The sequence below is a fragment of the Callorhinchus milii genome, unplaced genomic scaffold (genome assembly GCF_018977255.1).
Source record: "Callorhinchus milii isolate IMCB2004 unplaced genomic scaffold, IMCB_Cmil_1.0 Scaffold2, whole genome shotgun sequence".
NCBI classification, from domain to species: domain Eukaryota; kingdom Metazoa; phylum Chordata; class Chondrichthyes; order Chimaeriformes; family Callorhinchidae; genus Callorhinchus; species Callorhinchus milii.
The window spans coordinates 72,169,264-72,189,982 of NW_024704743.1; the positions used below are offsets into that span (position 1 = coordinate 72,169,264).

The window sequence follows — 20,719 nt, forward strand, 5'->3', positions numbered from 1 at the left end:
TGAAAGTGACAGGGGCAGACACCAAGCAAAGGTGGGGGAGGAAGGAAGTGGGAGTGACAATAGGCGCAGTTGAAGAGGAGGTAGGTTTTAAGGCAGGCTTGCAGACAGATGGAGAAGGGAGAGATGGAGGGTTAGAGGAAGAGAGTTACAGAGGTTAAGCAGATTGAACTGAAAACTCGTAGTTAGGGTAGGGCAGCAGTAGGTCCGAGTTAGCCAAGCAAAGGGGGCGAGCAGAGGTGATTGGAGAGTTAAAGAGGTGCTAGGATGTCAAGGGATTTGTAGGAGAGAGTGAGGACCTTGAAATCGATCTGCTGGGACGTCCTCCTGATATGAAAGGCACTTTTCAAATGTAATTTGTTGTTGCTGGGAGACGCACAGACATTGGAGTTTATGTGGAGTTAGTTAGGTGTGGTTGAGGATACGTGGTAGAGTTTTGGTAAACCTTTCAGCAGTCACCTGTTCTTGATAAGCACTCTGGGACGCTACCCTGTGTGAGGGTTGCTATATAAATGCAAGTTGTTGTTGTTATTGTTTCTGCTATGGTCAAATAGTAGCAAGAGGTTCAAACACAACTTTATTTATCTTTCAATCCTTTGCAGCTAAATGTTATGATCCAAGCACCTAATTAGGAATGATGGACAATGGGAGAAAATAGTGCCAAAAAAATGAGTCAGTGGATCCATAAAACATACAAACCTCCAGTTGTTCTCGGTCTCTTTCTTCTTTTCTATCTAGTTTGCACTTTTCCTTTTCCAGTGCCCACTGCAGTTCCCGGATCTTCTTCTGTTCATTAGCCAGTGTGTCACTTACCATATCGAGCTCAGCTGCCTTCTCATTTAACTCCATTCTAAAAAAAGTCATTAAAGAACCAGTGAAGTGTTTATTCTTAGGGCCTGAATGTTTAACAGCAGCAATTTAAACTGTGCACTTTTACAGCTATTTGTCCACTCCCAAAAAGCAATCTTTAATGAACCTAGAAACTATTTTTTGTGCAATGCAGCTGTCACTTTATTTTCGTTCCAATAAGGTTCATGCATGAAATGCTAACCTCTCATCCCCTTTCAGATTCCCAACATTATATAAATCATTAAAATGTTTATAGCACAGTAGGAGGCCATTTTGCCCATTGTGCTTATGTTGATATTACCCTCCTCCCTTCCACACCATCTACCCTAATCCCATTCCCTTGCTCTTTCCCATATTCTACAATAGTATTTTCCCCACACTATTTATCCTAATTCTCTTTTGCTATGGATTCAGCTCGGACAATTATTGTAAGGTATTCCATAATCTAAAAACCCTTGTTGTAAAAGAAATTCTTGCAAATTCCGCCTTTATCTTCATTTTATTTTAGATTACCAGTGTTTACACATTTTTGTTTTATGCCAATTTAGTATACTGTTCCAGAGTTAATAAAAATAATAATTTTACAAGTCAAATTCTTGCAGAATTTAATCACTTTTAGAGCAATAAGACTGTGGGAGTTTGCTAATGAATTACCTCAGGGTCTCCTGCTCTTTAAAGTGCTTGTGTTGTGCCTTGAGTGTTGTTTCAAGTTCCAGTTTAGTTTGAGAAAGTTCATTTTTCAGTTCTGCCACCATCATCTTCTCAGAATTCAACTGCTCCTGAACTTCCATTCCCTTCTCTTTAAGTGCGCTCAGCTCAATTTGTAACTCCAGAATCTGAGATTGTTTCTGTTGTACGTTGGGCTCCAAAAGTTCCACTACAAAGGACAATAGGCATTAGATCCTTGTTACAAATACTGGTAAGATGGCATTTATAGTACACACTTTAAATACCAAGTATTCATCCAAGCCCTAGAGACATCCATGAATGTCTACTTCCATTTATTTAAGCTTTGATTCCCTGAACTGGTTGCAGAATATTAAAATGCAGAATACATGCAATAAAAAGAAATCATATGGTTAGTTATCAATAACCATAACCCCATTCTATCTCGTAATGTATAGGCATTTATTTACACTATAAACATGTCCATACTATAGTTGTTCAGTTTGCATTATTAAAATGCAACACTGAAAACCCAAATCTCTCATTTTTTAAATAGTAAGTATTACAATATAAGACTGCTTTTGGGAAAAGTCTTACATTCTTACCAAGTTCTTTTCAAGAATTGTAGAAAATTGGCTTCCTAACCCAGAATTTAAGATTATTCAAAAAATCTGCATATTACATTTTAAGATGAGGAATAAATCCTTAGAAATATTGAAAACTCATATTCAACATCTTAACCATTGCTTTGGCAATATTACCTTGAAAGGAAAGGAAAAAGAGAAATGATGCTTCTATTGCACATCCATACAACATTTTACGTATAAGCACTCATCATTTGGGAGTCATGAAAGTCCATCAGACACAAGAGGAATCAGCAAATTCGTGAATAAAACTAATTCTACTGAACAACAACAACAACAACAACAAGATTCCATTTATAGAGCGCCTTTCACGTCAGGAGGACGTCCCAAGGCGCTGCACAGTTGGGTCATGACCCGAGCAGGGGGGAAATGGTCAGGGTGAGGGGAGGGAAGGGAGGGAGAGAGGAGGGGGGAAATGGTCAGGGTGAGGGGAGGGAAGGGAGGGAGCGAGGAGGAGGAAGAGAGTCGAGAGGGGAGCTGAAGGCTCGGTCAAAGAGAAAGGTTTTGAGACCGGCCTTGAAGGAGGAAAGGGAGGAAGCAATGAATGGAGGAAGTTCTCTTCATCCATTTTCTCAAATTTCCTTCATGGATGACAAGTCTAACTAAGATATCCTTCATTGCTTTTATTATTCCATCCTTGATTGCATAAGCAACCTTCTTTACACTGAAGACAATCAAAACTGAAACAAGTTACCAAGAAAGGTGCTTGACACTAAACCACAGGATCCATTTAGGAAACATGAGTAATGTGGGATGAATACTCATCTAATTGATCTAATTTTTCCCAAATAGCATTCCTACTGTTTAATGATTATTCTTCAAGTAAATACATTTTAAACTTACTATGAACCTATTTAACCTTCTTTTCCTGCTGTCTATCAAATGGGATAACGCGCTTTCTTCAACCAACATCTCTTTTAACATTGCAAACCTCTATTATTCTAATCTGTCCCACGTAGCCAGTAGGGAATAATGTCAACTTCAATGCACTTGCATTTATACTGGTTCTCTATTCCAAACCTCTCTCACCAGAGACAGAGCTCTGCACATACATAACTAAGTGTCTGTGCTGAGCTCTCCTAGCCAGTGCCAAACTGGTTATATTTGTACAATTATCAGAGACAAGAGTGCAACTAATTCTTTACAAAAAATTGACGTTTAAAAGTTTGCAGTCAGTTCATTGGAGAGTCTAAAAATGTTAAACGATCATTTATACTCTGGCAGTGCAAACTGGTGTCCTGGTGTCTTGCTACAATCATATAATGAAGGTGATCTCATCTTAAATCGTTTGATGAAGTGTTAAGATGGATTTATATCTGGTTTCTGGCATTGACTCAGCACGATTTTCACAGTGAATTGATACAATAAACAATTTAAGCTGGACTTTGGAAGACCTGCATTTAAATTTGACCCAGAATCTGCAGTGGGGAGGATCTGCAAACATGTGCATTTTTGTCAGTTAATACATAACAGCACTGATTATAGTTATGGAGAAGTCTACAGCCCACACTAACTTATTGTTCATGCTAAAGCAAAGATTCAAGCATTAAAGCAAATAGAGAAACGAATAGTGAGGGTTTAATTCATTCTGATATCACATAAGCTATATTCCTGATTTGGGTATAGTTAAGCATAAACTTTAATAAACAAACATTTTACTCTGACATAGACACACAAATTACAAAGAAACTGAAATCTACCTAGATTTCTTTGTGGAACCTGTTCCTCTGCTGTTGGAGGCCCCGTCTCACCCTGCTGCATTCTATGCAGATAAGACCACAGTTCCCGAATTTCCATCATCATGCTATTCCTATCTGCAATCATTAAATGTTCCACATCTGCTCTCCTCTGCATTACCTGCAACAGAACAACTAACATTTATATAGTGTCCTTCATGTAGGATAACGAATCACTGAAGACATTAGACACTGAGCAAGGCACAGGTGACCAGAGGTGCAGTTAAAAAGGTCGGTATTAGGCATCATCTGAAGACAGTTAGAGAGGGGTTTACAGAAGGCTAAAGGGAGGGAGTTCCAGAGGATATGGGCTGAAGGCTCAGCCACTGAGGGGATGTGATGGGACAGACTCATAGCAGAGCAACGTTAGTTGAGAGGAAGGGGTGAGCAGAGGAGTGGGATATCATAAAGATAGGGAGCAGCTAAGGCATATAATAAAAAGTATTTCTAGGTGAGGTTGAGAACATTGCATCAATTCATTTGGAAGACAGTGGAGCTTGGCAAGGACTGGAGTGATGGGCATGCAGACTTTGGTGCGGGTGGTAGAGTTTTGGATTATCTTAAATTTATAAATATGGAACTAGCGAGACTGATGAGTAGTGCATTTAAATCAAATGGGAGGGAGCAAAAACATGAATAAGGATTTCAATTTGAAAAAGAACAAATTCCAACATCAGACAATATTATAGGTACACAAGAGATACAGGAGCTAGTTCATTTTCTTGGTTAAGAAATGAATAAAGCATGTAACCTTGATTGAGATTTAGCAAACGGTGATGTTCAATTTAAGCAAGATGTTGAGTAGCTTGCAATTAGAGTACTGTGTGTATTGTAGAAAAGACCATTGTAGAAAGGATACAGACAGTTGATAAGGATGATAAACTATAGTTATGTGGATAAGCTTGAAACACTGGAGCTGTTTTAATGTAATAGAGATTAGGAGATTATCTATTGGAGGTCTTAAAATTCCTGAAAGGATATGAAAGCATTAATAATGAAAGAATATTCCTGCTGCTCAATAAATCAATAATATGTTTAACAGTAATAAACTCAAGATTATTACTGTAAAAGTAATGTTTTCATAGAGAGGGTTATTAGAACATGAAATCCTTTGCAACAAGTAGCTTTTTTAAGGCTGAGACTATAATACAGTGGGGTCGTAATTCGGTGGTTTGGGAAAGCAAGAATTTTGGACGTGATTGGAATAAGCAACTCATATCCTCTTTGTTTAAACAGGAAATAGAAAATCAGTAACCTGTTAGGTAACACTTCTTGATACATTGTTTACTTTATCATCAGCAAATGTCAGCTCTTTATAGGGCTCAAACTGACTACCTTATTGGATTTGTGAAGTACAAATGAAACTTCAGTCACCTACACATTCAAGGACAAGTTAACCTTGGGGAAATTGGAACTGTTCGTTTTATAGCAGTATTTCTTATAAAATAATTTTATAAAATCATTTTGAAATAGTTCCTTCCAGTTCACAATTTTTGGGAAAGAGATTTTAAATGAGAGGACACTGGACTGAAAAGAAAAAACATGCTCGTGAGTTTTATTTATATTGCAATATGGCAAACGGCAACAATATTTCCTGAGAATTTCTCTGCAAATAAAATCTTAAGAGCAACTTACTCCACAGGCAAGGATAAGGTAGACTGAATATTTCAGTGGTTTTAGAGTGAAGAAACAGTATGCATCAAACAATTAAAATGCTCACAAGACCAAACAGACCTCCCAAACAAATTGATCTGAAATTTTAGTTATCAGAGATACCTGTTCTTGCAGTAGGCTCATTAGAGTCATTGCATCTGCAGGGCTCAGGGATGAAGATTGTGCATGAAGTGAGGCTATCAAGACATCATGTTCCTTGTCAAAAACAGCCTGTACAGCCTGAAGAAGTTCCTGGCGCCAATCAGTGATACTTTCAGGAGATGCACCCTGTAAGAGACAGGTCTAACATTTTACAATTTATACCAACTCTTTCTGGCAGAAAACACCTACTACAAGCTGAGAGCATAGATCCTTCAGTTTTGTTTTACCCTAGTCCCTTTCACTAACAGCAGATAATCCAAGATATTTTTACCTGCACAACATCACATAGATTTCCTAACAACTTGAAAGAATTGAAGGGTCTATTTTTCTGCGAACCCTCTTTTTATTGCTTCTCCATTTTATGCAGTCTGTTTCACCTCTCCGTGTCAGACATTATTTGCAGTCTGGAAGCGTCATTGTTGAATCAGCTTCCAGGATACACATGACTACACCCTGCGAAAATTCTTTCTCCGATCTCCACACATCAATATGGCTGACATGGAAACCTAGGGAGTAACTTTCTTCTATTTCTGTGGATGGGGAATAATTCCACCCTCTCTGTAGTACTGGGCCAAAACTTCATTTTACTTTGTTCTTTAGCACTATGTGTGCACAATGTAATTTGCCACCAGAGCAGAAGCATTTGCCAAATGCTTTTTAATTTTTGCATAAATATAATGTGAGTCTCTCTGAGGTTAAGGTTGCTCCAAGGAAGCATTCACTGTTGATAGCTGACCAGCCTGTTTAGTTCATCAGTGATTCTTGTCAGCGTAGACATATCCTCAACAATGCAAGTCAAAATCTAATGCAAATGGTGGTCTAACTCGTGGATTTAACATAAAAGGACTGTCAATGCCACCTCCTTGTGCCACAATAACAACTTGCATTTATATGGCGCCCTCCATGCGGGGTAGCATCTTAGAGCCTTACAGTACTTATGTATTACACTATACAATGCAGTACAGTATTTACATATCTACTGCACATTTGTTATGTAGACCTTGCGTGAATAATTTTCCCAAATCAAGTGGCTGCCTTTAAACATTATGCCTTCCTTACCTTTGTTTCCCCACTGCCTTTTGTTTTGGAAACCACATCTTTAAGTGACTGCACAAGGTCTAAAAGTGCCCGCCTTTCCTGAAGCCAAACATCTGGGTAGTTTAGAAGTTGTTGCGGTCCTTCCACAAAGGGCAGTTCTGTAAGGGACAGCACTTGCATACCCTCCTGATGGACTTCCCGCAGCAGAGTCTGTACAAAGTGAAAAAGTTGGTTAGAAATACAGTGGAGACCCCTGATAACATGGTGGTTGGGTTAAAATCCAAACCAGGCTGCAGAGAGCCACAATCATCAATTTCACTCGACATGTACGTAACTGGCCAGTTCACTAGTTGAACACTGGCTAGTTCCCTCACTTAAAAATTGACACCTAAGTCACCAGTTCGGCAGGAATGTCACATCCCATTTGCGTTGCATGTGTAAAGCAGGAAGGAATTATGTGTAAATCAAACCTGATAAGCTATTTTAGTGTGAATGTTGATCACCCTGTGTGCTTCCATAATGAATGGTACAACAGGGCTACACTATAGGTAGTCTTCAAAAGCAGGTAATTGTTGTTCCTTCATAAGCAAATCTAGGTGTGAACATTTTTAATGCAAGAATATTTTGTTGAGAAGCTTAAGTTTCTTTATGGTTTACAAGCCTGCCTCATTTTAAAATGGCCAGCTGTCCTCGTTTAGATTTCCAATACATCCATTCAGAGTCAGATAAGCTAGTTGCACCTCAGAGTATTGAATGGGAAGCTAGGGATGCAGTGTAGGATCTGTGGATATGTGTTGAATGATTCAGTGCAATTACTCAAAGTTTACTACTGCTTTTATACTTCACCCAGACACCGAGGCCTTCCAAAATAATCCATTGGTTGTATAAAAACAATGGATTCGTAAAAACACAGCAGAGCTTTCCCTCGTGATGCAGTTCCAGACGACTGAGCACTAAAATATGGGACATATGAGGAAGGTCATATCGGAGAAAGGATGTTTCTCCCGGTGTCCTGGCCAACAATGCCCCAAATAAAATTGGTCATTCACTCCACGGCTGTTGGTAAATTACTGGGCGTAAATTGGTTGTCTACAAAATACACACAGTCACACTACTTTATAGTGTATCCTGTGAAGCACATCTAAAAGGTGTCGATGACCAGATATTGGGCAATATCAAATATGAATATGAACCACCCATAAGTATTTAACACTACCAATTTCTACCAATGTAACCTGCTTCAATTAAAATGAACAAGTGTAGCTAATACAACGACTCAAGTATTCTTGTATTAAGCAATGTCATTGTGTTCAGGCTATGTAAGGTCAATCACTACTACGTTATCAGCTACCTAACCAGACTCTTATAAAGAACCTTTTCAGTTCCCTCAGATTATTAGTGCAATTCTTTCTCACCTTTATTTTGTCAGGAAACTTCTCTGTACCCTGCCCAAGAGCTGTATGAGCTATTTGCAACATGTTGCTCTCTTTCTTGGTTCCCTCTGGCATGTTTCTGTATTCTTGTCCTTCAGGGCTAATATCAAAATATGCTCCCTGGCTCCCTTCAGAGCTGCCATCTGGAAAGAGAATTTTAAAAGCACATGTCGAGGTGAATTAACCTCACAGAATTCTTTTTGCATACTATCCAATCCCATTTGGGATGCAAAAAAATGCAAATGCAAAATTCTGTCAGCTGCACAATTTTTTCGTACTAAAATCAGGGTCAATCCCCAGTGCGTGTGTTTTCAGGTGTTAAGTGTTTTAAATCATGCTGTTGTATTTCTCAGTGGATCAACTTCAAGATCCTCATTTGGACATGAGGTCTCACCCACCCAATCCTTCACTCTCCTGTCACTCAGGAATTAGGATGGTAGGGTGTCAACATCCCAGTGAAGCATTTTGTGAAGTTATTCTACACGAAAGGTACTATGTACGTGTATATTATTATTGCTGTTGCCAACACTAAATGTATGCGCTCACACATGTACTCATATGCATGCATGCAGGCACACACAAAACACAACAACAATTATCTCAATGCGAGACTAGGTGGGACCCCAAGCTGGGAGGGCAATTTGGGAGTTGGCTGAAAGCACAATCAAATAAATAGGACTTTGGTTGTGTCTGGAAAGCCAAGAGGGAGGGAGAAGTGGACATAATTTTAAAAGAGGATCCCAAATGGTGGCAGCAAAGTGTCTGGAAGCTTGATTGCTGATGGTGGGGAGGAACAAGATGAAACAAGCCAGAGTTAGCAGAACGGAGGGTGTGGCTGGGTAATAAGGCTGCAGAGATCGCAGGGGAAAGGTGGGGCAAAGCTGTGGTGACATATCGAAGCAAGGGCAAAAAGCTGATTAACTGTGGGACAGAGAGCCAGTGGAGCCAGGCAAGGATGGGGACGATAGGCTCACATGCAGGAAATTATGTGGGCTTCAAGTCTGAAGGTGATAAGAGTATTTTGTCAGTGCAGAAGCTGGAGAAGTTGCTGAGGTGGAGGAAAGTGAAGTTGGTCAGAACACAGACAAATGGTTTGAAGGAGAACTGAGAGTCTAACAGAACACCAGGGTTCTGCACAGGCTCAGTGAGTTGGTGTGAACAACCAGGGAGCTTGATAATAGTCACTCTGAGGTGAGGAGGTGCTGACAAGAACTGAGTAAGATAGCCTCAGTTTTTATTGACACTGAGTTGTAAAACGTTAAATTCATCCAGTACTAGATGTCTGAAAGCCAGTTGGCTGTCGTCCTGGAATCCAGGGTGGAGCCAGAAAAGTAAAATTATGTTTGAAGATTAACAACAAATGACATTTATTAATTAAGTACTAGCATGTTAGAAATTCTTACCACTGTCCCTGAGCTGTGGCCTGCCAGTTGGTGCTTGACTATCTAGATGACCCTGAGTGGACAAAAACACACAAAAAATTAAAGTGCAATGTTAGTTAGCTAATTCCAGAGAGTAATGGCTGCAGATTGACAAGATACAAGGCTTGGGGAGTCCACTTAAGTGTGTTGAGGTACTCCTGGGGTTTAACTAGCCCAAACCACATTGCTTGCCACTGAAAGCATTGTATGGCTAGCTATCTGCTGCTTTTCTAGCTGAGCTCACCTTATACATTAAGGAGTTTGGCTTACAGTGTTAATAGGAGCTGAGTGGGAAGATCCTTGCTTCCAGGAACCAGTCTGGCCTTTCAAGTCTTATCTGAGCATGCTGGTTGGGTCCTGTAGCTCAGTGGTTAGAGCACTCACCTTGCAAGCGAGACAACTAAAACCAGGGGTCACAACATTAAAATCAGAGGCCAGCCCTTTTGCACTGAGTTGAGGAAGAACTTCTTCACTCAAAGGGTGGTGGAGTCCTGTAGCTCAGTGGTTAGAGCACTCGCTTTGCAAGCGAGAGACCTGAGTTCAATTCCAGGCAGAGGGCGAAACCTTGGGCAAGTTTCCTTACTCCACACGCCTAATAATAATCCCTCCAAAAACAATAATGAATTGGTCATTTTTCAATCTACAACTGTTTGTGGGACACTGCTGTGCGCAATTGGCTGCCGCATTCGCCCACAAATATAGTCAATTCACTTTGACTTTTTGCCACAAAGGCTACCTTGATTCCGACATTTGTTGCCTAACAAAGTTACCCTGACGCCAACTGAGCTACAAGGAGAATCTGCTGACGTTCCCCTCCCTTGCATCCCTGGAGGACAATCACTAGTTACTCATTTGATATCTGACAAGCACAGGTTTGTGCCCATAGCAGCTGGATAGAGGATACCAAGACCTCCCTGCAAACTTCCTGGTGAGCAGCACAAATCCACCTCACTACTCGGTACTAGTCTTCACAATATTGTAGCTGTTCATAAGCCTGCACACTCAAGTTTATTCAATCACTTAAATGGCAAGTTTTCATATAAAACATCAAAAATCACCCTGGTGCAAAAAATGAACACTGACCTCTCTGGAGCTACTAATCACTGTTTTAACAGCACCGAGTTCTCTAAGTGCTTCCACCTGTACAGCATACTCTTTTTTCAAGGCCTCAGTTTCAGCAGAATGTCTTGTTTCCATGTTTGTTATTTCAGCAGCATGTAGGTCTTGGAGTTGGCCAATCTTTTCTGAGCACTGCCTTCTGATTTCTGCAGTATCTTCTGAAGAACTAGTGCACAGGGGCTCCAGATCAGTTTGTACTGCTGCATCTTTGTAAGTGCCCAGTGTTTTTATTGGACTTTCTTTGACCAAAGTACTCTTTGGTTCATCAGTGTCTATGTTTTCAATCTTCAAAGATGACTGCTGCACTCCTTGTTTAAAGGAGCCAAGCTTCCCTTCTGCTTGGGCTAAGGCCTCTTTTACAATGCCAAGCTGCTCTTGAAGATTGCTTATGGTGTGTTCTTTTACCTGAATAAAATGATCCCAATTCATGTTTTAACAAAACTTAGCTTGGCTCTTTACACTACATATACTAATATAGTTATTTCTATCTTTGCTAGATTAATTACAGGAAGGCTCCAAAAATTGCAACCAGTTTTCTATCATTAGAATCAATTTTACTATCCTCTCTTGAATTATTTGTTATCACGGGAAAATAGTGTATTTTCTCACAAAAACAGCTTATCCTTATGTATTGAGATAATCTTGCATACAAATTCATATACAATTGAAATTATCCTTAGCCTTAGTTATAATCTGCAGCTAGTTTTTGCTTATTGTTATAACATTATTTTATGAAGTGCTTATTAAGTACTATGGGAAAATGAAAATATTCAGCCATGAATATGACATCTGAAAATCTAAAAGCTGCATTTCATACCATTTTTGAATGGAAAGTACAAATTTTGCTAGAGCAGGATTTTCTAAGTAAGTAAAACCTTGGACACAACAAAGTATACAGTAGTTTGTGCGATCCAATTAGTGCCATCGTGAAATAACTAACTGGTCCTTGAGTTAAGCTAATTCCTATGTTACCGTTTTTAAATAAACTACTGTAATATGTGAAAATCTTTCAGTTTGGAATTTCTCTCCAATTTAGTTTATACCTGCAAGTCTTCTTGAAGTTTCTCTGTCCTTTCCCTGTAGTTGTTTAGTTCTTCTTTGGTGAGTGCAGCATCCACTTTAACCTGTTCTAGTTCTGAAACTAGCTCCACTACTGAGGCAGTGCTTTGTTGAGCAGAAATCTCAAGCTGTCTTCCTTCCTTTTCATTAAACTGCAAGGACAAATTGGATCAATAAATTTAGCAAAACGTATCTGAAGACATTTGTAGTTTATTTCCTGAGGTTGTACAGATCATTCTGCTTATGCACATCAACTACAAAACAAAATCCAACATATTAAAAATACAGGTGAAATTAGGAATTTGTAGCTTGTAATCTTTTCCCCCTTTACTTCATTATAGGATCTAAAAGGTGCTCTTGCGAGTTTACCACTGCAGGACAAGTGCAAAAGATCCCTGCGACTTGAAATTATTTTCTCCAGACAATCTCTCGCACATCACACAGATGTGCTTGACATCAGCTCAGACCTAAGGCCATATCACAATCAATCTCAATACACTAGGAGCCATAGGAATATCACATAAAAGTTCCTCTTTTATAGCTCATCAAAAACAGGTAAATACTCTAGATTTGTATTAGTTTTGTGATTTCTATATACGTATTTAGAAACCAAATTGACTGCAATGCCCTATTCCTCTAGTCTTTAATGCATCCGACTGTGCCTCATTATATTGCTCAAATTGCACATGACCAAGGGATAAAGTTGAACTCTTATCATACTCACGTGGGGAAACTTTGAACTCCCTCTACCAGGATCTTGTTCTGTTGAACTTTTCATCTCCAATAACTTGTGATTCAACTCTATCAACTTTGTTTCTTTCTCTGCAGCTTCTTGCTGAGTACTTGCTACCAGTTTCCTCTCAAGCTCAAGGTTTTTCTGGAGGTCTGTTACCTGCTGCAGCAACTCTGTTAGTCTCGCTCTTAACACCATCACATCTTCTGTTGCCTGATCCTCAACATGTGCTGCCTTGGTTAGGTTTTGTTGACTTCCTTGATCTACATCTTCTGATCCCCTGAAGAGCATCGATGGCTTTTCTTTAAAAGATTCTTCTGGGGAGGGTTCTGCCACTTCAGACTTTTTTTCAACACCATCAATATTTTTCCCATGTTTAATCTGGCTCAGGGGTTCAGCAGAGCTGCTATTTACTTGTTGTTGTACCGCCTTTAACTGGGCCTGGCTCACAAGAACGGTTGCCACTTTCTCTCTGATAGCTTCTTCCAGTTCAAGAACTTGCTTCTCATGCCCCTGCGCTTCAGTTTGGATTTGTTCTCTAAGGTTCTGTATCTGCTGATAACATGCTTCTAGTTCTCTGTCTCTTTTTTCAATAGCTGCTTGCAGTGCCTGAATGCTTATGTCCGCACTTCCTTTCAGATCTTTGGTGTGTTCAACAGGTTTCACTCCATCTTCACTTACTAAGAAACTTGCAGGCTTTTCCTGAATCATTTGCTCACTGGTTCCCTTCTCTAAAATTTCTGCACCAGGGTTTACAGCACCCTGTGTCTGCATATTTCGATATTTCTCTAACAGTGTGCTGTGCTCAGTCTTCATCAACTGCAGTTCTTGAGTTGTTTGCAACATTTCACACTTTAGTTCTTCTAGCTCCTTCTGTGTGTGATGCATGTCCTCATTTCCCTTGTCCATTTGCTGCTGCAGCTTTGCTTTTTCTCCTGTTATCACACAAAGCTGAGCTTTGAAATTTTCTGCATCCTCAGGAGCAGGAATGATTTTAGTTAGCTCTTGCTGCAGTTTTTCTATCACATCATTTAACTGTTCAACCTCTTCTTCATTACTCTTCTTCAGACACACTTGGTCACTCTTAAGACATTCAATTTGTGCTTCCAACTCCCGGATGTGGGTATCTTTTCCCTCAATTACCTAAAAAGGATGAAAAATATTGGTAAATTTCCTGATATGAACTTATATTAAGTTGAAAGTAATGCAACCCCTTCTAATTTCTTGTTTTTTTTTAATTGTCTGTCAGATTTTCTCCTTTTCAAAAAGTGGTTTGTGAAAGACAGAGCCTCACCCTTGGCTCTTTCAAACCTGCACTCTTTGGGTGTGTCCCATCAGAGAGGGAGAGTGCATCCCATTCCCCAGATGCAGAAAAATTTCTATGTGTAGGCGGCATACATGGAACTCCCAGTCTAATTTGGATACTCTTAAACACGATGATGGGTTTCCGCATGTCATACTCGGCTGACTAAAATAAGCCCTCACCCAACTGGGTGTGAAAGTGTGAACACTGGCAATCTGTTGGACCAAAGGGGCAATATCATTGCCAAGCTCACTCTGTCTTTACACAATGTCTGCACAAACAGCAGCAGTTGCTGAAAAGTGATAAGGTTTGGGAATTCTGGCTTGTTTTGCTGACCTTATTGTGAGAAGTGATATGAAGCTGTTGCTGTAACTTTATAAGCTGCTCATTGAGATGTTCTATTTCTTGGTCCTTTTCCTTGAGAGTCTGAGACAACCTCCTAGCTGATGAACGGTAACCATCACCAGATGATTCACTGGAGTCGTGCACAGACTGTTGTAAGCTTTCCACTTCATTCTGGTGAGTAAAAGAAGAGGACGGTTTAAGAACAGTTCTAATTAAAGAAGAAATATTTCACAACTATATGCATGGTTGTACATGTGATGTGTGGACTTTAAACATGTAAAATTGAATACAACAACAAGATTACATTTGTATAGGGTCTTTCACGTCGGGAGGACGTCCCAAGGTGCTGGACAGTGTACAGCATTTCAGACCCGAGCTGGGGTCAGGGGGGAAGGGAGGGGAGGGGAAGGGGGGGTGGCCGATAGCATGGTCGAAGAGGAGGGTTTTGAGGCGGGACTTGAAGGAGGCGAAGGAGAGGCTGAGGCAGAGTGATTGGGGGATGGAATTCCAGAGGTTGGGGGCAGAGTGGCTGAAGGCTCTCCCGCCAATGGTGGGACGGGTGGGTTGGGGGACGTGGAGCAGGCCTGAGCCGGCTGAGCGGAGGGAACCGGCGGGTTGGTAGAAGGTTAGGAGGTCACAGAGATAGGGTGGGGGCGAGGTCATGGAGGGCTTTGTAGGTGAGGACCAGGATCTTGAACTGGATCCTCTGAAGGATAGGGAGCCAATGGAGTCGGGCGAGAATGGGGGAGATTTGTACACTGAATGAGATTAAGAATAACTCAAGTGCCTTACACACCATCCACCACGTTGACCATGTTTTTACTCAGTGTTTTTACCCCAAGCCTTTAAATATTCTAAATGTTAAATAACGTTTACGAGAAGGCAAAGTAACGCTAAGAGATTACGAAAAATTTTGAGGTGATTTTCTTTGTCAGCTTTTCAATACCTTAAAATGGAAGAATTTTACATAATTTTTCAAAGCTGCTGAAATACTGCCACCTTCTTACTTTCTGTGCAGATCCAGTGGGAACCAGTATGACTGATTTGCAGACAGACATTTAGACCTCACAAAATAAATGTTAAAAAATACCTTGGAACAAAATCTTAAAGGGTCAAACAAGATGCATCATTGTGTTATAAAATAGACTGAATCTTTAATTGCCAATCTCCACAATACCTCTTTGGGTATAAATGAATGTCCCAGAGTGTTCAATCATAAAACAGGGGAAAGGGGACCTGATTAAAGTGCAAGCCAGTCTTGACCTTCAATCAATTAAACAAAGGCTGCTTACTCTATGGTTGAATGTAGTGGAAAGTTCATTATAATCATTAGGAGTTAAAATGTGATGGAACTACTGAGCTGTGACAACCGATACCAAGAATGCAGAATATTATACATTGATGTTTACTTGATCAAACAGCACAAACAACACAACTCTCAATTCAATTTTGAACAGGAAGGAGGGTTAAGAATAAAGTACATTTACACAAGAGTTAATGAATGCAGTGCAAGCACACACTAACCTGAAGCCGGCTGTGTTCTTGCTGAGCCTCTTGCAGCCGAGTACCAGATTCTTTTCTTTGAATTTCTAGCTGCATGTGCAACTGCTGAACTTCTTCATGTTTGTTTAACAGTTCTTCTCTGAACTGCTCCAACTGTTCTTCCAGGTTTGAAATCTGTCATCAGAAAAACCCAGGAATTAGTAGAGCACTGCTTCTCTGACCTGCATGTTTATTTTTTCACAAATAGGCAACTACCATGAGTTATCAAGGATGAAATTATACCAAAGTCATTTGGGAACAGTTGACAGATTCGGGGACCTTTTTTCAAAACAATTTATATGAGCTGATTCTTCAGATATAAATATTTATAACGTATTAAAACCATTATTGCATTTTCTTTACTTCTCATTTTTCGCCCACAAATATACGGTCAATTCACTTTAGTCTATTCTGTGAAGAGCTTTGAGACATCGAGAAGATGTGAAAAAGCGCTATATCAAATGCAAGGATTATTATTATATATTATATTATTATATATTTTTAGATCTAACAAGCAACAAACATTTTCTCCAGTCTGCACACTCACAAAATATACAGACAATTCACTTTACAGTATATTCTGTGAAGCGCTTCAAGACGTCTCGAGGACGTAATAAGGCGCTATATCAAATTCAATGAATATTATTATTTTATTAATGGTAAATATTATTAATTATTAATAACAGGTGTGATTTCCTTTATCAGAGAAATGTGGGTTTACAAATACATAATAGGGACTCTCAGCTGTGAGGGCCTGGGCTCTGATTTATCTCTCTGTCCTAACTTGGGTAGCTACCTTTTGTAAGCTGACCCAGTCTGGACCATCTGTTTGTGCGATGATATTAATTTTACTCTCCCTTTGACATATTTAAGCAAATTGCATGGGTTGGGGAAAGGCACCAAAAGCAGTGGGTGGGAAACACTGGCAGCAGAAACCTACCTCGATAATTGAAACAATAGTCAAAGCCAAGATATCAGACACTCTAAAAGTAAAAACATGAAACCAAGAGGCACAGTACATAAAGGAAACTTCTCCAACAGCAAGGTTGATAACAGTGACTTGACAGAAAGGAAAAGCCTCTGGCATGTCAGCTGAAAAGGAAACAATAGTCTGAAAGGAACGGCATGTTTCTTAGAATTTCACAATTGGGTAGGGTGGGTCACATCTTTCAAATGTAGTGAAATGAATGAAAGCAAAACAGATCCAGGGAAACAGTAAGAAACCTGCAAAAAAAAACTAAGATCATGTGATAATAATCCTTGCATTTGATATAGCACCTTATCACGTCTTCTAGACGTCTCAAAGCACTTCACAGAATATACTGTAAAGTGAATTGACTGTATATTTTGTGGGCGAAACGCGGCAGCCAATTGTGCACAGCCACACTTATCATCGTCACTACAAATGTCACTTACCATGTGGAGGCAATTTTTTTTCACAAAACAAGGAAATAAGCAAAACACAAGCATTATCAAACTACATTTCAACTTCTGATTTGTGCCAAAAGTACTCATAATGTGTAGCCAAATTCTTCTTTTCTGAATTCTGATCTCACAAAGAAAATTATGTTAGTAATTTTAGGGGCGTAAGAACATATTAGTCTCTATTTTCTCCTTTAAGGCCTGAATCAAGACCTTCCTTTTCAACCGTGCCTTTGATCATCTTCCCTCCTCCACCCCTCTCTGATCCCAATCCAGAGCTTGGGTGCAAACCCTTCACTGTTCAGCGCCTTGGGACGTTCTCCCAATGTGAAAAGCTCTATATTAATGCAATTTATTGTTGTTATACTGTATTTGGAGTATCAGTCAAACTGGATGGAATTGGGCTTTATAGAAAACTGGGGTATTCAAGGGAAAATAAATCTTTGAAAGATTTAAAAGAGAAAACTGAAATTCCTGCTTTGGCAAAGGAAATGTGAGAAGTCCAATTGTGATCAGAAGACATATTCCAACCAATAATTCAAATTAGATGGAGGTTTTAGAATTGTCAAATGTATGGAACGTACTAGCTGTTGTTTGCCTACAAAATAACCAGTCCTTAAACTTTACAACAATTCCTGTGAAGCATTTGACACATTGTGATGATGTGATAAGGTGCTATATCAAATGCAAAGATTACTATTATTATTGGCTAGATTTGGAAGAAGGAAGAACTGTGCCTTTGAGAACTAAATAAACTAACTGACCCAAAGGGAATGGGTTAATTAGAGTTTAGTGATTCAGCCACTGCCTTACAAGAAAAGTGAAGACTGTGTACATTGGTGGTTGATATGAAGGAAACCGATGAAGGCAAAGTGGAATCATCAGCAAAAGACAGGATAGGGTTGGTAGACGAGTAAAGAAGATAAGGTTTAGATGCAATAATGTGGGAGGAAGTAGAGTATTGGGGAATCCAGGGGTCGGTGAGGGAAAAAAGCTCAGGATGAACAAATGGAGCAACCTGTGAAGAAACATTAAATAGCCACACATATAACTTTACTGGTTAACCATAAGATGGGAAACTCTTTAGAAGTGGTTTGCATCAAATGGTAATGGTATCCACTATTTTGAAGACATTTAGGCGACTAATTATCAAAGGTGTTAAATATACCTCTTTCGCTTTTCGTTCCAAAGCCTCACGTTCTGCTTGAAGTTGTGTTTCAAGATTTTTGCCTCCTTTGACTTGTATGGTTGCAAATGGTTTTCTTTCTTCAACCTTTATAATTGCAATAAGATAATGGAAAACATTTATTCACGAGAAACTAGGTGCAATTTGTATCTGTAAGCTTCATAACTTAGCACATACTATGAAAGATTTTGTCAAACTGCTGATATTCAAAACTGTTGGTACAAATTAATCATAACTTGATTTTTTTCCCCACTGAAGGTAAGAAACACTGATGTGACAATTGTTTTCTAGGTGTACTTTTTTGTTTGTTTTCAGGGAATCCACATTCTAAGCTGTAGATATTTCATTAAGCATTTACCTACAAAATACATTGATTACACTTTCCACCCGACATGAAAAGTGCTATATCATATGTAAGGGTTATTATTGCTACAATAAAATAAACCATTCAGCCTGTTTTACTCCAATAGATAGGGACAACTGTTTTATATAGAAACGTAGTTTAATACCAATAAACTCACCAATGGATTAAAGGAGTCTTGAGCACCAATAAAGAGTAAAATTTGAACCTGCCCCACTAACAAATCTGAAAACAATTATTGAGCATCAAAACAACACGGCTACCCGCTCACCTCCACTTCACAATTAGCACAGCAATTTACCTTCTGTATAGGATCAGTGCTAATGATAAGTGCTTGCTCCAGTTCTCTAATGCGGTTTTCCAGTTTCTCCATTTCTTCATTGCGTTCTTGTACATCCCTCTGAAGTTGTTCTTTAGCAAGCAAAAGTTCACTGCACCTATCAGTCTTGTCTTTCAACTGATCTGACAAATGTGCAATCTGCAAGAATACAAAATCAATGAGAAGGCAAGAGATTTCAAATTTATTTTATTTTAATTCTTGGCTAAACTGAAATTTATTAAATTAAATGGAAAATAAAAAATGGAGAAACAAAACAATGAAAATTGCATTTTTTTCTCAGTATGGCCTAAATATTTGTCCTTCAACAGATATGTTTGGAGAAACATGAAAACAATTAAACTGGATGATGAAAGCGATTATGTTAAAAATGGCTGCTTGTCCAGCTAGGACCACGCTAAAGGTTTGGCCTCTGGCTTGCAGGGTTAAGTGGGAAGAATACAGTAATGCTCCAATGCCAATTCTTTCCACCATAAAAGTACTCTGTAAAGGAATAATAGTCGATATGATCATCTTCACCATAACAAAAGACTCTAACACTAGGTCCTAATGAGGGGAGAGTCATCCGATGATTTCAACTGCTTTTTTTCACTACACTCCTTAGCGGAGTGCGCTGGATAAGAACATTTCTGCAGATGCCACAAAGCATCTTTTAAAAAAGACAAAGATAAAATGCTCCTTGAAAGAGTAGTGTTGAACACTTAGATTATTTGAAGATAGCTTCTTTTAAGGAGTGGTCTGGAAGAAATTTCAAGCTTGTGAATTAAAATCCACGCAAGTACAACATTGTTTCCGATGGAGTAGGAGTTGAAGATATATAATGCATCTTACAATATGATATTGGAGGGATGTCTAGCACTAAAACAGAAAAGCTAAAATAAAGTTCTTAACGTGTGTTCTAAGCAATGCTTACAAAACAAATGCCCTAATTACATTGGAATGATTTTCATGTGCAAAACAAAACCACTAAGTTTACAAAAAGCGATGATGAACAACTAGGAAAAGCCTCTGCAGAAAGAAAAGCCATGAAGTGAACAAAAGCCACGTAGTTTAGCAAAAACAACCTGTAAGGTGAAAGAACTGTCAAGAATCCTTGGGCATCTTATGACTGGAATGAAGTAGATGGTGATAAGTGTAGAAGTGAGTAGGAAAAAAAGAAAGACTACCAAACACTGCAGCAGTAATACATTTGAAATCTCCAATTACTACCCTTGAATCTATGGAAAAAATGGTGAGTTTTATTTCTAAACTTACTTCTCTATTTCGTTGATCAGTAATAGGTTGGAGCCTTTGTGGAGTCTTCAGTTGTTGCTCTAATTTCTGAATCTCGTGCTGAAACACATCTCTCTCCTGTTCTCGATCGATTGCTTGCTCCTGAGTGGAACAAAACAGGTGTATTATTTAGAAAATTTCATCAGCATTCTCTCCATCTGTGAACAAGTTTCCTTTTGTTCTCCTGAACCTCTTTGCTGCCTTGAACACTGATGATCACTCTATCATTCTCCTCCATCTCTCCTCTCTGTACCACCTCCAAAGTTCTGTCCTTTCCTCGTTTCACTCTTACATATCCCACCATCTTCATTTTGTATCTTCCAATCACTTCTCCTTCCACTCACACAGTCATATGCAGGGTTTCTCAGGGTTGTATCTTCGATCCTTTTCACAATCTATATGCTCCCTCTTAGTGACACTGTTCCGGCTACTTGCTCCACT

At 39.3% G+C, this 20,719-nt stretch overlaps 1 protein-coding gene across 5 annotated transcripts in view; it reads right to left on the bottom strand.

Annotated features, from left to right (window-relative positions):
- akap9 (A kinase (PRKA) anchor protein 9) overlaps nucleotides 1-20,719 on the bottom strand; it is a 118,592-nt gene that overhangs the window by 12,518 nt on the left and 85,355 nt on the right. For all 5 annotated transcript variants that reach the window (XM_042332271.1, XM_042332270.1, XM_042332269.1 and 2 more), the window contains 15 exons: nucleotides 20,261-20,380; nucleotides 18,971-19,147; nucleotides 18,291-18,395; nucleotides 15,683-15,835; nucleotides 14,150-14,329; nucleotides 12,502-13,653; nucleotides 11,762-11,929; nucleotides 10,683-11,123; nucleotides 9,582-9,633; nucleotides 8,161-8,321; nucleotides 6,767-6,955; nucleotides 5,669-5,833; nucleotides 3,857-4,013; nucleotides 1,501-1,723; nucleotides 697-847 (listed from right to left, as the gene is read on the bottom strand). In XM_042332271.1, the coding sequence (XP_042188205.1) occupies nucleotides 697-847; nucleotides 1,501-1,723; nucleotides 3,857-4,013; nucleotides 5,669-5,833; nucleotides 6,767-6,955; nucleotides 8,161-8,321; nucleotides 9,582-9,633; nucleotides 10,683-11,123; nucleotides 11,762-11,929; nucleotides 12,502-13,653; nucleotides 14,150-14,329; nucleotides 15,683-15,835; nucleotides 18,291-18,395; nucleotides 18,971-19,147; nucleotides 20,261-20,380 (3,594 nt within the window). The remainder of the gene's footprint in view (nucleotides 1-696; nucleotides 848-1,500; nucleotides 1,724-3,856; nucleotides 4,014-5,668; nucleotides 5,834-6,766; nucleotides 6,956-8,160; nucleotides 8,322-9,581; nucleotides 9,634-10,682; nucleotides 11,124-11,761; nucleotides 11,930-12,501; nucleotides 13,654-14,149; nucleotides 14,330-15,682; nucleotides 15,836-18,290; nucleotides 18,396-18,970; nucleotides 19,148-20,260; nucleotides 20,381-20,719) is intronic.